General features: G+C 43.5%; 1 protein-coding gene across 1 annotated transcript in view; it reads left to right on the forward strand.

Annotated features, from left to right (window-relative positions):
• Positions 1–939: 939 nt before the first annotated feature.
• UGT8 (UDP glycosyltransferase 8) overlaps positions 940–15,265 on the forward strand; it is a 36,773-nt gene continuing 22,447 nt past the window's right edge. The window contains exon 1 of the mRNA XM_054990304.1: positions 940–1,761. Coding sequence (XP_054846279.1) covers positions 940–1,761 — 822 coding nt within the window. The remainder of the gene's footprint in view (positions 1,762–15,265) is intronic.

Here is a 15,265-nt window from a genome sequence, read left to right on the forward strand (position 1 = left end):
GTCTTTCACTGTGCTCTGCCCACCTCTCAAGTATTTCTGGAATGGCTACAAAACAGCAGTTCATGGGTATTTTTGTAAATGCCTCCACTCAGAGTTTCTGCAGTCTGACTGGAGTGAAACTATCTCAAGATATTATATCTCTACATTTTTATGGCATAAATGACAAAGGTAGGGTTGTGAGCTGAATGGAAAAATACATATAAAAGCCTGTCCTCCTCTTTTACCTTTTGTAGTAATTTGATTTTCAGAAATCAGCAGGTGAAGCTTTTCATGTACTGGGAAGAAACATTTTTAAATGCTGATGTCTACACATCAAATTGTTGCAGTATCCTGTGGAAAAGTTGGCAACCCTAAATGAAACTGCAGTAGCAATTTGAAATATAACTTCAGTATTTTAAGAAACTCAGTCATTACACTGCTGTTTACTGTTACCATAAGGGGCTCTAAATATAGGTGAACATTTTTTCATGTTTAGGAATAAGTGTTCAAGAATAAGGGTTCAGTCTTCTCTTTTCTTGGTATGCTTTTGCAGATACAGTGCTTCCCCCCCCCGCCCCCCCCAGGGTGCATTAAAAATATCTAACATCACATCTGGAGCCTGAAGTGCTACATTGCGTTAAAAGTGTTACTGGTAGGTCTGCTCATGACAAAACTGTTACCTTGATTGTTGGCTGTAGTGAAATAAGGTATATGAAATCCTGAGAAGGATACCAACTTCATTATCTTTACCAGTTCCCCCTCATGTACTAAATTATTGGAGTAATTCATTTGTGCTCTCAGGGAGGAGGAGGAGAAAGAGAGAGATTAGTTGTATGAAACGGGTTGGCAATAAAATACTGTGAATTGCATATGCCAGTGTTTACTTTGTTAATGTGTGTTATTTGGGAGGGTTTGATATGTGGGGTATATCCAAGTAATTTTGTGTTTGTCGTTTCAGCTATGAAGTCTTACATTCCAGTTTTCATTCTTCTGTGGAGTGCTGTTGGGATTGCAAGGGCTGCCAAAATCGTTGTTGTGCCGCCAATTATGTTTGAAAGCCATCTCTATATTTTCAAGACCCTGGCCTCAGCCTTGCACGAGCAAGGCCACCAGACAGTTTTCCTCGTGTCTGAGGGCAGAGAAATCCCTCCATCTAATTACTATAGACTGCTGCGATACCCAGGGATCTTTAATAGCACCACCTCCGATGAGTTTCTTCAGTCCAAAATGAGGAATATATTTTCTGGGAGATTAACAATTCTGGAACTCTTTGACATCCTGGATCACTATACCAAGAACTGTGACATGATTGTGGGCAACAAGAAACTGCTCCATGCCATGAAACGGGAAAAATTTGACCTGCTGCTAGTGGATCCTAATGAGATGTGTGGATTTGTTATTGCTCATCTGTTAGGGGTTAAATATGCTGTTTTTTCCACTGGCCTTTGGTATCCAGCAGAAGTAGGTGCTCCAGCACCTTTAGCATACGTTCCAGAATTTAATTCACTTCTCACAGATCATATGAATTTGCTCGAGAGGATTAAGAACACTGTTGTTTATCTGGTTTCAAGATTTGGAGTCAGTTTTTTGGTTCTGCCAAAATATGAAAGGATAATGCAGAAGTACAGTGTACAGCCAGAAAGGGCCATGTATGAACTGGTTCATGAATCCAGCCTGTGGATGCTGTGTACGGATGTAGCATTAGAATTTCCAAGACCCACACTACCAAATGTTGTGTATGTGGGAGGAATCCTTACCAAACCAGCCAGTCCTCTACCAGAAGTAAGGTTTGACAGTTTTTTACTTTTGTGGTGATATTTCCTACTTACTGCATTTTATACTCAAGTGATTTGCATACTTTCATATTTTGTCATCTTTCTAATAATGCTTCTTGAAGCTGTTGGAATTTATGTTATGATTTCTTTTGCCCTCTCATTTACAGTAGTAGGAAAATGTCTTAGCTGTTCACAAATGCAAGTGAATTCGAGCCTAGCTGAGAAGTCCGTAAATAAACAGAACTGTTAATTTATTTTATTAATTTACATTGTTTATAGTCTGCCTTTCTCACTGAGACTCAAGGTGGATTACACAATGTAGGTCAGTACAGTCAATTTCAAAGACATTTCAATAAACAATCTAATTGGGTATATACATGCAAATTTGTTAAGATTTAAAATCAGCAGAAATTCAATACAGAGTTGAGGAAATGCTGAGAGTATAAAAATTCTGAGATGGACATATTAAACAACATATAAACTATCTGATAGGATCATACTTACAGCAACAGAGAGTACATAGAAGTAAATTAAAATTGACTAGACGAAATATAGTGATAGTGTTACATTTAAAGACACTAGTCCTAAACATAGAAAATAGTAAAAAGAAAACAAACCCCTAAACATACAAGAAATTTAAGTGGTGTTTTTCTTTTACTTTTTTTACTGCTGTGACTATGGGAAAACAGAGCAGAAAGCTGAATGTTTAGTAAGCCTGGCTGTTGCTTTGGCTTCGACCAGACCATTGTTTAGGGTCATAATCTAAAAATGTGGGTAGGACTTTTTCAGTGGTAGTGAATGGAGCCACAGTAAGTGTTCATAGTTCTTTTTTATGACAAGAAAATACATGGTGTAGTATTGGGATACCTTGGCAGAAATTGAGTAGGAAACTACATGCTTTCCAGAAAAAGAGGGGTGGGGGGTGGGAAGAAAAGAAAAACGCAACTAACAAGTGAATGGAGGGGGGCATTGTGGTAAAAATTAACGTGTGCATTCATTTATATGCTATATGTACATATACCTATCTCTCTTTTTGATTATTCTGCACAAGTTCATCTGAAGTGTTATCATTTGATTTTGTTTTTACAATCCATAATACAGCTTTAAGATCAATTCTGTGATGAATGACTTTAGCATAGAATTTGTGTTGATGTGAAATGGGTTAGCATTTCTTCTCCCCCGTTGTTTTAGGATCCCAGTGGTGGGAAAGGATGGAGGAAAAGCTCAGCCTCTGCCCACATGTGCCTGCTTTGTAAGAAGAATTTTAAAGACTAGTAAAACATGGATCCTTTTTCCCATTTCTCAGAAATTTGGGAGGTAGGATCCCCTGGATGAGGGGGAAAAGTCCTTAAAATGTTCATCCCAATTGATTGTGGGGATACAGGTGAAAAGACATTTCTCTGTTGAAATGGATTTGTTTAACCAATCTGAAAGCATGCCATTGTGATGTTAAAGAATCTGAACAAAATTATTAACAAATCAACCCAAATTTCAATAAAAGCTCTCTGTGCACTCTTTGTAATTATGCTGATTGCCCATACAAATTAATTACATTGTTTTAAGATTAATCTGGTTAAGTGACTGGATATATAAGCTATGAATGTACATATACAGTAGGAGTCTTACTTCTGATTAATTTACTGGAGGAACTACCATCCACTCACTTATCACTCAGAATGCAGTTTAGAATTCATTCCTCCTAAACACGTGCACCAAAAGCATTTTTTAAAAATTTGCTCCTTAACAGTGCTGATTGGGAGGTTCAAGATTATATAATTATTATATAATTGTATATGATTATTTCCATTGAGAGGTCCTATGAGTGCTGGATAATTCTGTCTCAGATTTTAAATGGAATTATTTACCAGTGATATAGGCTGTTTCCATGTAGCAACAGTTCTCTGTGTAGCTCTAGTTGCTGATGCAAATGCAGAGTTTCTCCCACACTTTTCTTGAAACCAGTCTCCTGTGGCTGTCATTTTCTATGTTTTTTTTAACAGTTTGCAGATACCCTTAGCATTATAACAATCTGTTGCATGGTTGCACCAAAGTACTACTTACCAGTTTTCATTTAAAATAAATTACAGAGGAGAAATACACAGCCTTCACCTTTCCCCTTACAGCTATGTAAAAAAAAGAGATAGAGACTTGCTTCCCTCCTTTATTTTCAGCAAGAACCTGCCAGACATATTTGCATATGAATAATTAAATGAGTATTTATCTAGATCTTTTCCTTATTAATGTAATTAAGCTTATTGAAGTATATTTAAAAAGTTACTTGTTCTCTCTGTTTCTTGAATATTACACATGGAAATAATATAGCTGGAATGAAAAATGCAGTTCTTCATAAACTTGTAAAAAAAATTGTAGAGAATAAGTTAGACTCTGCTGATGCCCCTTAAAAAAGGTTCTGTGCAACCATTCTCTCTCCTGCCGTGTTGCCTTTGTGTGTGTTTGTATGTTGCAATAAAATAAAATGTATAGTTGATGCCTGTTGAGGCTGTTGGCATCATTTCAGGTTAGAACCATACAAAGGAAAGAAAACAGTTGTTGTTTATGATATGTCAACACTGGTTATGTGACCAACAGGGCTATCTGAAACACTTGGACCCTTCTAAACCCATTGACTTCAATGAATTTAGAAGGGTGTAACTTTTGGTTAGGAGGTGCTTTCATGGATCTAACCATGGAAATATAACGTGAACAAACTCTGAATTGTCAGGTGATCAACACCATTAATAAATATTTATATAAGGGTTTATTTAGATTAAAAGAAACCATGTCTGTGCAACACTGCTGCAATTTTAGATAGACATTTCAAAAGGTTATTAAAACATTTGGGGGTTAATAATCTGTTAAAGGAGCTTAATGAACAAAGGACAGGATGTAGAACAGAGCAGTACTATAGCAAAAGGCTTTTCTTTGCGTTAGGAATTCTGATGGGATTTTTAGATATTCATACTGTTTTTACAACTTCTGAAAAAATGAACACTCCAGAATTTTTAAAAGAAAATGGAAAGTTTTTAGCATGCTACCTTTAAAACTGTATAAAATAAACAAATAAGTATTCAATAGCTAATAGTTTCTTCCTCCAAGTCATTCATATAACAGCGTAGAAAATATAAGAGTGTTGGGTTGCCAACTCCAGGTTGGGAATATCCTGGAGAATTGGGGGCAGAGCATGGGGAGGAGAGAGAGCTCAGCAGGGCTGTGATGCCATAGAATCAACCTTCTGAAGTTGCCAGTTTTTCTAGAATGCATCTCTGTAGTCTGGAGATCATTCTGGATGTATTCCAGGCCCTGCCTAGAGGATGATAACCCCAGTGCAGTATTACTTTGAATTAGTAAGGATAAGCACTTTAAAGGGCTTCACATACATTGCCCTGTAGTCTTTACAGCAAGCACATAGTGTGGTTCCATATGAGGTCTTGTCTAAGACTTCCTAATAAATTTGTAGTGGAAGCAACATTTCAGCCAGGGACTTACTGACTGCATTTCTGTTTTTAGCTTCCAAGAATGTGGAGTCAAAGGGTTTTTATTGTAGAACAGGTTCATAATACGAGGGGAGAGCTAACTTCAATACTTAAAATTTTTTGAATTAAAAATAATTAGTATACCCACATGTTTTAAATAAAACATGAGTACATACTCAGTGTCTCTTCTGAACAGTTAATCTGTAATTATTCTAGGATCCTGAATATGTACTGTTGCTTAAGAACATCAGAGGTATTTGTTGATGAGTTATAAAACCATTCTTTGCAAGAATCTCATAACGAGAAGGCACTGAAAGGTCCCTTGGAAACTGGCTAGTAGTTCTCAGATGAATTGTGTGACCTATTTTTGCTTGTCTGTGCTAGACATTTCATAATTCGCATTAGAACTCAATGGTCATAGATCCAGAGGAGTTAGCCATGTTAGTCTGTAGTAGCAAAATAGAAAAGAGTCCAGTAGCACCTTTAAGTCTAACCAATTTTACAGTAGCATAAGCTTTCAAGAATCACAGTTCTCTTCGTCAGATGCGTGGAGGGTAAGAAGAAACTGGTCAGACCACTCTACACAACAGGTACACTTCCTGGACACCACTGTACAACTACATAATGGACAGATAAATACCACCTTATACCGGAAACCCACTGACCGATATTCATATCTACATGCCTCCAGCTACCACCCTAAACATACCACTCGGTCAATTGTCTACAGCCAAGCCTTACGTTTTAATCATATCTGCTCCAATGCTCTTGATTGGGATTCCCACTTAAGAGATTTACAACAAGCATTTTTGGGGCTATAGTACCCACCAAATGAAGTGAGGAAACAAATCGACAGGGCCAGACTAGTACCCAGAAACAAACCACAAACGGAGCCTCCCAGTGCAACAGACCTACTGTAAACAACAACTGGGCGGAGACTTAGATATATAAATTCAAACTGTATTATTAGTGCAAAGTGCTAAGTGCAATAAATACCAATACAATAGAAAAATTCATACAGTAATAAATACTACCAACTTGATGATCTGTATCAATATGTACAATATATACAGAAATCTTCCACTCTAGTGAGTTGTGACAATAAATACATCAAAACAAGAATATGGCAATAGGCACAGCAGGTAAGGATCTATAACAGATCTATAACCCGTTTCGTATTTCTTCCTCCTGGGCACTCTGTAGTCTGGTGAAATGATTATGATACATTATATCATTATCTTCATGGAATGACTGTATGGCTGTGTAATGGCAGGCTCCTTCTAGTTTCACCAGACTACAGAGTGCCCAGGAGGAAGAAATACGAAACGGGTATTGGAGAAAGTTGCTTTGCAGCATCCCGTCGGCAACTATGCCCATTGGCTTGATTATTCCCTATATGGGATTGGACTGGTGGCTGTTATAGATCTTTACCTGCTGTGCCTATTGCCATATTCTTGTTTTGATGTATTTATTGTCACAACTCACTAGAGTGGAAGATTTCTGTATATATTGTACATATTGATACAGATCATCAAGTTGGTAGTATTTATTACTGTATGAATTTTTCTATTGTATTGGTATTTATTGCACTTAGCACTGATAATACAGTTTGAATTTATATATCTAAGTCTCCGCCCAGTTGTTGTTTACAGTAGTACCCAGAAACAGCCTGCTCCAGGACAAACCTAAAGGAACTAACAACAGAACACCACTGGATGTTACCTATAGTTCCCAGCTCAAACCCATCCAACGTATCATCAGCGATCTACAATCCATCTTGGAAAATGATGCCTCTCTCTCACAAGCCTTGAGTGGAAGACCTCTCCTTGCCTACAGACAGCCCCCCAACCTTAAACGACTTCTCACTTACAACCATGAATCAGCTAGCAGAGTCAACAACACAGGTACCAGACCCTGCAACAGACCCAGATGCCAGCTCTGCCCTTATATCTACCCAGGAAATACAATTACTGAACTCAATGGTGTTAACTACACTATCTCTGGCTCTTACAGCTGCTCATCCTCCAACGTGATATATGCCCTCATGTGCCAACAATGTCCATCTGCTCTGTACATTGGACAAACCAGCCAACCTCTGCGCAAAAGAATAAATGGACACAAATCTGACATTAAAAATGGCAACGTCCAGAAACCAGTGGGAGAACACTTCAATCTATCAGGACATTCCATCAAAGGTCACTGTAGTTCAACAGATACTTTTCAAAAACAGAATCCAACGGGAAGCTGCTGAATTGGAATTCATATGTAAATTTGACTCAGTCAGGCTTGGATTGAATAGAGACTATGAATGGTTATCTCATTATCAGAAGCAAACTGATCCCATTGTCAGAAGCCACTGATCGCATCTACTCCCCTCTCCACCGATATATCTGACCAGTTTCTTTTTACCCTCCATGCATCTGACGAAGAGAACTGTGATTCTCGAAAGCTTATGCTACAGTAAAGTTGGTTAGTCTTAAAGGTGCTACTGGACTCTTTTTTATCAGAACTCAAGGAACATAAGTTTTAATAGCAATGCTGTTAAAAATTCATGTGCATTTCAGCTTTGTTTTAGTTGTGTTTTGGAATAATCATTCAATAATAAATTATAATATGAGAATCATTCGTTCAATCTTGTCCTAAAGTATCTTTCTAACTTTTACGGAAGTAATTATGAGAAACTTTCATTGCCATATCTAATCATTCCGTTAATAGTCACAAATATATGATGTAATTATTAAGATTCACATTAATTAAACATCTTTCTTGGGCAGAGAACAGCTAATTGTAAATAGAAAACTATATGATTGATTGAGATGGGTAGCCATGTTAATCTGTCTGTAGCGGTAGAAAAGAGCAATTCAGCAGTTTCTCTTTCTAATCTCCCTTTGAAATTCCCTCTGCAGGGCAACTGCTACTTTTAGGTCAGCAACGGAATGTCTTGGAAAGTTAAAATGTTCTCCCCTGGTTTTTTTTAATGTTGCAGTTTCTGATGTCAGACTTATGAAGGGACTGGCCAGTTTGTCCAATGTAAAGGTTGGAAAATCATTGCTGACAGGTGATAGCATAAATCACATTAGAGGATGAGGAGGAGTAGTTTGTCTTAAGTCTGACATCAGAAACCACAACATTCAAAAACCAGTGGGGGGACATTTTAACCTTCCAGAACATTCATTGGCTGGCCTAAAAGTAGCAGTTATCCTGCAGAGGAATTTCAAAGGGAGATTAGAGAGACTGCTGAATTGCAATTGATAATGAAGCGCAAGACAATGCATCCACCTGGATTGAATCGAGACCACACGTACTACCCCTCTACATACCCCACTCTGTCAAATCATGCCTGCTATTGTTATTCACTGGCTACTATCATTTACCTGCTATTGTCATTCAGCATCTGAAATCAGTTCACTCTCCAAGATACAAGGATAGATGGACTCACATTTTTGCTGTATCTGAAGAAGTGAGTGGTGACTCATGAAAGCTCATACCTAGGGTTGCCAGCTCCAAGTTGGAAAACTCCTGGAGATCTGGGGGGGGGGGGTGAAACCTGGAAAAAGTGGGGTTTAGGGAGGGAAAGGACCTTGGCATGGCATAATTCCTGAGTCCACACCCCAAAGTAGGCATTTTCTCCAGGTAAACTGATATCTGTGGCCTGGAGACCAGTTGTAATTCCAGGAGATCTCCAGTCACTACCTGGAGGCTGGCAACCCTACTCATACCCTACCACAAATGTTAGTCTTATAAGAGCTACTGCACTCTTGTTCTTTTCTACTGTATGATTATTTCCCTGTATAAATAAACTGACTGTGCATTAAAAATGGAGGATCAGGGTGATGTTTTTTAAGCCTAGCCTCCTCCTGACATGCTAGTTTTCTACATGTAGGAATAATATTTTTATTATTGGTTGATTTATTGATGAGAGGCATGTCAGGGCTTGCAGCAGCCACCACTGGGCGGGGCACTGGACAGCATGCTTCTGACATCAAAGGGGGGGTAGGGATTCTGCAGGACCCTGCTCTGTGGAAGGAGGGGCAGTATACATCACCCAGACTCCCTCTCAATCCACTCGCTGGCCTGTTCAATCTGTGCCACTCACCCTCTTTGGCCTCTGCCATCTCCTTCATCCACTTTCCTCCCAGCCTTTGCTCTCACGCTGCTCTGCTCTCACTCCACACCATCACTCCTTACTCACATCCACCACCTCAAAGCTCTTCCTAGCCATCTTATATAGGGTTTCCTTTCCCCGCCCCGCCCTCCTTCTAGGTTTGTTCCCTCTCCTGACTTGGCCCAGCTGTGCCTTCCCTCAGGTGTTTCCCTCCTACCACTAATCCCTTCTTGGCTTCCTTGCCTTGCTGGCAGGGTGGGGTTGAATGCGAGCCATCCCCAGCTGAGGTCTCCTTGGCCTTGCTCATGAGGAGCTGCCCCAGTAGGCCTTTGAACTGCTGAGCTTGCCTGGCCTTGCTCATGAGGAACTGCCCCAGCCAGCTTCTGTGCTGCTGAGCATGCCTGGCCTTTCTCGTGAGGAGCTGCCCCAGCCGGCTTCTGCGCTGCTGAGCTTCCCTGGCCTTGCTCACAAGGAGCTGCCCTGGCCAGCTTCTGGGCTGCCTGCTCATTGATGCTGGGCAAGGCTACCCATCTCCTCCCCCAGAATGCCTGTGGCAGCTCCACCTGGAGGGGCTTGGCTCCTAGCAACACCTGAGCCAGGCTGCTGTCCTCTAGCCGGGGTGTGGCTCTGGGCTGTAGTGGCTGCTTCTCCTCCTTGGCTGGTAAGGGCTCTGTTTGGGCTGCTGCTGGGTCCCTGTTCCCCCTGCCTTGGCCCTTTTCCTCTGTCCTGCTTAGCCCCCTCTCTTCCCCCTGGAGGGTGGGACTGGCTGGTCTCTCCCTGCTCCCTCCAGCCCTCTGAGGCTTTGGCCTTTCGCCCCTTCCCCCTGGAGTGGGCAGGTTCTGGACCTGGTTGCTGGCTGGGGTGGTAGGGCCACTGCCTCCCGGTTGCCTCCCACTGCTCCCTCCTGGCAAGTCTGGGGGCTGGGACTCAGACCCCGGACAAGGCATTTAGACACATATTCTATTTATGAATTCTGGTCTGGTACATTCCAGAAACAGTTTTACCATGCAGTAAACTGTAGTGTACACAAGGTTTAGCTCATGCAACTTGTCCTATTTCTTTATGTTGCCCTTTGCAGCTATAGAATCTACATTTATGGTTATCCATAAACTGAAAGGCTTTGTATTGCTTAACTGTTACAGATTGGGTAGATGGCATAAAATATTGGTGATTAAAATCATGATTGGATAATACATTTGGATGTTATGGTATTCAGCAATTCCTTTTTATATAATCTCCCTCTGTAGTAACTACTTCGAATTAATTTTTTGGACACAATCCTGCTCTCAGTGTGCAGATGGTACATGTAGAGGCAAGCAAAGGGAGGAGTGGCTGAGCTGCCCTACCCCTCCCTTGTCCCCTCTTCACATATGTGATGGTCACATGTGGCCCACTGTCACTTATTGGAAGGGATGGAAGAAGAAATTGTTCATTTTCGTTCTTCTGTGCATCCCCACATGGGGACTGCGCAAGCGCAGGCCTGCCGACGGAGGAATCTGATAGCTTCCAAAGAGCTCTGCTAGGGGTCGCCACCGGCCAGTCATGTAGCCCAACCGCCTTTCCCGCCTAAACGGGGCACGTGACCTGGGTGGGGCGACCCCCTCTCCCTCAGTTCTCTCTTAGCTGCCGCGAAGAGAGGATCTGTGCTTCTGAGCTCATCTCACTATTTTTTCTCTGACTGAAAATTTTGGTATTGAACTTTAGGACTGGTTTCTTGGATATCGCTTCGTTGTCTCTCGTCGTCTCGGTAAAGTTGATCTCGGTATTTTCACTCACGGCCCGTTTTTTCAGACTGCCTGATCTTTTGGAATGGCACAGAAGGCCCTTTTTTAAAAATGTGCCCAATGTGGGATGAAAATGACGCATTCCGATCAGCATGATATGTGCCTTATTTGTTTGGGGGAGGGCCACAAGGTGGAGACCTGTCGTTTCTGTCAACAATTCACCCCCAAGGCACGGAATGAGCGAGCCCAGTGCCTTAAGGCCTCTCTTTGGGAAAAGGTCCTCGCAGCCAACCCCTCCACATCGGGGAAATCGGGGAAAGGGTCTCACCCTCCGACTCAGGTGCAAGAAGCGATTCTAGCTCGGTGGTCTGTCGGATCGGGCAACCTGTTCACCGTCATCGTTTGATGCCTTGTTGTGCGCCTCCGAGTCATTATTGCTGTCCAGGGCTCCTGCCTGTTCCTGACTACCCGGATCTGAGGCCTCCGGCTCCGACCAGAATGGCGTGGCTGCCTCCCCCCTCCCCGGTTCTGGAGCTTATCGACTCCAAAGAGGAGGGTGCAGTTCCCCAACAGGCGTCTCAGGATGCCGGATCCGAGGCTTCGGATCCACCACCTGATGAAAATGTGGGACCTGTGGCTACGTCCCCTTATGAGGATCTGAGGCTTTACGCTGAGCAGATGTCCAGAATGGCGCAAGCATTGGACCTTGATGTCTCCTCCTCGGTTCCCAAGGGAGGAGGGAAGCTGTTGGGAAGGCTCTATAGTGACGCACCCGCGGCCATTGGATTCCCCATCGTTGATGGCTTAGACGAGGTCATTCTAAAGGCATGGGAGAGACCAGCTGAAATGCCACCTACTTCCAAGAGGGTCGAGGCGATGTATAAGGTGAAACAAGATACCTGGCCTTCTTTGTTCAAGCACCCGGTCCCTTCATCCTTGGTGGCCGAGGAGTTTCAACGGCAGCGGCCTGGTGCACCCCACCCCAGTTGACAAGGAGGGCAGGAAGCTGGATGGCCTGGGCAGACGCCAGTATTCCATTTCGGCGCTTGGCCTTCGGATTGGCAATCACCAGGTGGTCATGGGAGGCTACCAACTATATCTTTGGGAGAAGTTATCGGAGTATGTTACTGGCCTCCCTGACGATAAAAGAGCACTCTTCACGCTGTTGCAGACCGAAGCTATTCGGGTATCTAAACAGCAGATGAACGCTGGCAGACATGCTGCGGAAACTTCGGCGAAAGGCATGGCGAGTTCTATATTGCTGAGACGACACACTTGGCTCTGGTCCACTGCCTTGCCGCCTGACACCAGGGCTAAGGTGGAAGACATGCCCTTTGAGGGGACTACCCTATTTTCGGCTGCGATTGATGAGGTGTTGTCCCAGAAACGGAAAAAACCGCCTGACTGAGAAGTCGTTGAGCATTGTCCCAGGTGATCAACGCTTTTACAAGCCGAGGTATTTTCCCAAACACCACTATGGGTACCAGCGCTACGACCGCTCTGGCTGCCACTACCAGCAGCAGCAGTATGCTTACTCAAGGCCCTTCCAACCTTACCAACCTCACCAGCCCAAGAGGCAACCTTACTGACAGAGGCCACCTCAACCTCCTGCTCAATGCAATAGGGATGCCCAGGGCCCCGGGTAACAGTTTTGACTTCCGGCACTGCCACCCGATCCTGATCCCTGTTACACTGAGAGACTGATGCCGTATCTTCCTGAATGGGAATTGATTATGTCGGACTCTTGGGTTTTATCCATCATTGGACAGGGATATGGGTTGGAGTTTGTGGCCAGGCCTCCTTGCATGTTAACTGCAGAGGCGCTCACTAATACGATGCCTGAATTAGAGATGGAGATTCAATCTCTAATAAATAAAGGGGCAATTGAGGAAATGTCTGGTTTGCCTGTTTTTCGTGGTTTCTTCTTGAGATTCTTTCTAGTACCAAAGAAAGATGGTGATCTACGACCTATTTTGGATTTGCGGGGTTTAAATCTATATCTCCGATCTTCTAAATTTAAGATGGTCACCCTTTCAGAGGTCCTGTCTCTTCTCTCCCAGGGGGACTGGTTTGCGGTCCTAGACCTCAAAGATGCTTATTTCCATGTGGGAATTAGAAAGGACCATAGGAAATACCTGTGTTTTAAATACCATGATAGGGTGTATCAATACACTGTGTTACCCTTTGGTTTGGCTACCGCCCCTAGGGTGTTCACTAAATGTATGGCCCCTGTAGTTGCTTACCTGAGGACACTGGGTTGCTCTATTTTCCCGTACTTGGATGACTGGCTTTTGTCGGCGCCATCGGAAGATAAGCTGAGAAGGGATGTCACCTTGGTCACTACGGTCTGTCTGCAGCTGGGCCTAGTGATAAATACCGCCAAGTCTAAGCTGGTACCATGTACTAAGTTGTCCTATATTGGAGCAGACCTTGACTCTAGGTTGGGTAGAGCGACCTTGCCCTGACAGGGTTAGAACAATTCGCTCCATGGTTTCACTGTTCTCTAGGAATAGATATCAGACTGCCAAGGGTATTCAAAAACTGCTGGGACACATGGCTGCTGCCACAGCGGTAGTCCCGTTGCCCGCCTTAATATGCGGAGCTTGCAAAATTGGTTTGTGAGACGCTTTAACCCAGTTGTACATTCTCCAAACCGACGTTTTGCTATCCCTCGGTCAGTGCTTCGCTCCTTACTTTGGTGGACCTTGGGTTCTAACCTCACTTGTGGCGTCAGTTTTGGACCCCAGTATTGGGAGCTGAGTGTTACTACGGATGCTTCCACATATGGTTGGGGAGCTTACTGTGGTTCCCTTTCTATTCATGAGGTGTGGGGACATTCTGAGCAATCACTTCATATTAATGTGTTGGAACTTAGGGCCATTCGCTTCGCTCTTGTCTCTTTTACAGCTCTCGTCAGGAACAAGAGTGTGCAGATTCGTACAGACAATACCACTGCAATGTGTTATGTAAACAAACAAGGCGGAACTGCATCCTTAACCCTGTGCAGGGAGGCTGCTGCCCTTTGGGAATGGGCAATTGTGAATGGTGTGGCCCTGCACGCTATTCATGTAGCAGGAACCGACAACTCCAGGGCGGATGTGCTCAGCAGACTGGTGCTCTCCAATCACGAGTGGTCGCTGAATATGGTGTACCTCGAGCCTGTATTTCTGTGGTGGGGCTTTCCAGATATGGATTTGTTTGCCACAATGCAAAATGCAAAAGCCCCGTTTTTCTGTTCCCTTGCAGGGAGCGACCCCCGCTCGACGGGGGACGCTTTCCAGTTGGTTTGGACAGGTCGCCTCTACTACATGTTCTCGCCAATTCCCCTCATTGCCAAGGTGCTCTGCAAAGTTCAGCAGGACAACACGGATTGTATTCTAGTCACCCCGTATTGGCCAAGGCAGATTTGGTGGGCAAAACTTCTAGAGCGGTCCAAACAGATGTTCATATCCCTTCCCTTGGCCCCAGATATCCTGACATGGGGGGCTCTATTCCATCACGACCCCGAAAGGCTACATTTGACGGCTTGGCGAATATACCCTCAATAGATAATTTCTCTGAGGAGGTTAGGTCAGTTTTGCTTAATGCTAGGAGACCGTCCACTAGGCTCTCTTACAAGGCTAAGTGGACACGTTTTTCCAAGTGGGTTCAAACTAAGGGGTACTTACCTGACTCCTGCCCCCTCTACGCTGTGCTAGATTATTTATGTTACCTAAGAACACAAGGGCTGGCTACGTCCTCTCTCAAGGTGCATTTGGATGCCATTTCGGCTTTTCATCAACAGGTTGAGGGAACCTCAGTATTCTCACACAAGCTCTCCCAGAGGTTTCTAAAGGGAATGATGAATTTATATCCTCCACTGTTGCACCCTGTTCCGCAGTGATCCTTGTCCCTCGTGCTGTCGCAATTAATGTTGCCACCGTTTGAGCCTTTGGCGACATACTCTTTGAAACTCCTATCTTGGAAAGTTTGTTTTCTCGTTACTGTTACATCTGCGAGGAGGGTAAGCAAGTTGTCTGCGCTGAGAATTGACCCACCCTTCTTGCAGTTCCACCCTAATAGGGTGGTTTTGAGACCATGTATTAAATTTTTGCCTAAGGTAGTGTCGTCTTTCCATATGGTACAAGACATTGCCTTGCCCGTTTTTTTCCCGAACCCTCAATCAGGTTGGGAATGGGCCTTGCATTCCTTGGATTTGAAGCGTGCCCT

Source organism: Eublepharis macularius, chromosome 10 (assembly GCF_028583425.1).
Source record: "Eublepharis macularius isolate TG4126 chromosome 10, MPM_Emac_v1.0, whole genome shotgun sequence".
Lineage (NCBI taxonomy): Eukaryota > Metazoa > Chordata > Lepidosauria > Squamata > Eublepharidae > Eublepharis > Eublepharis macularius.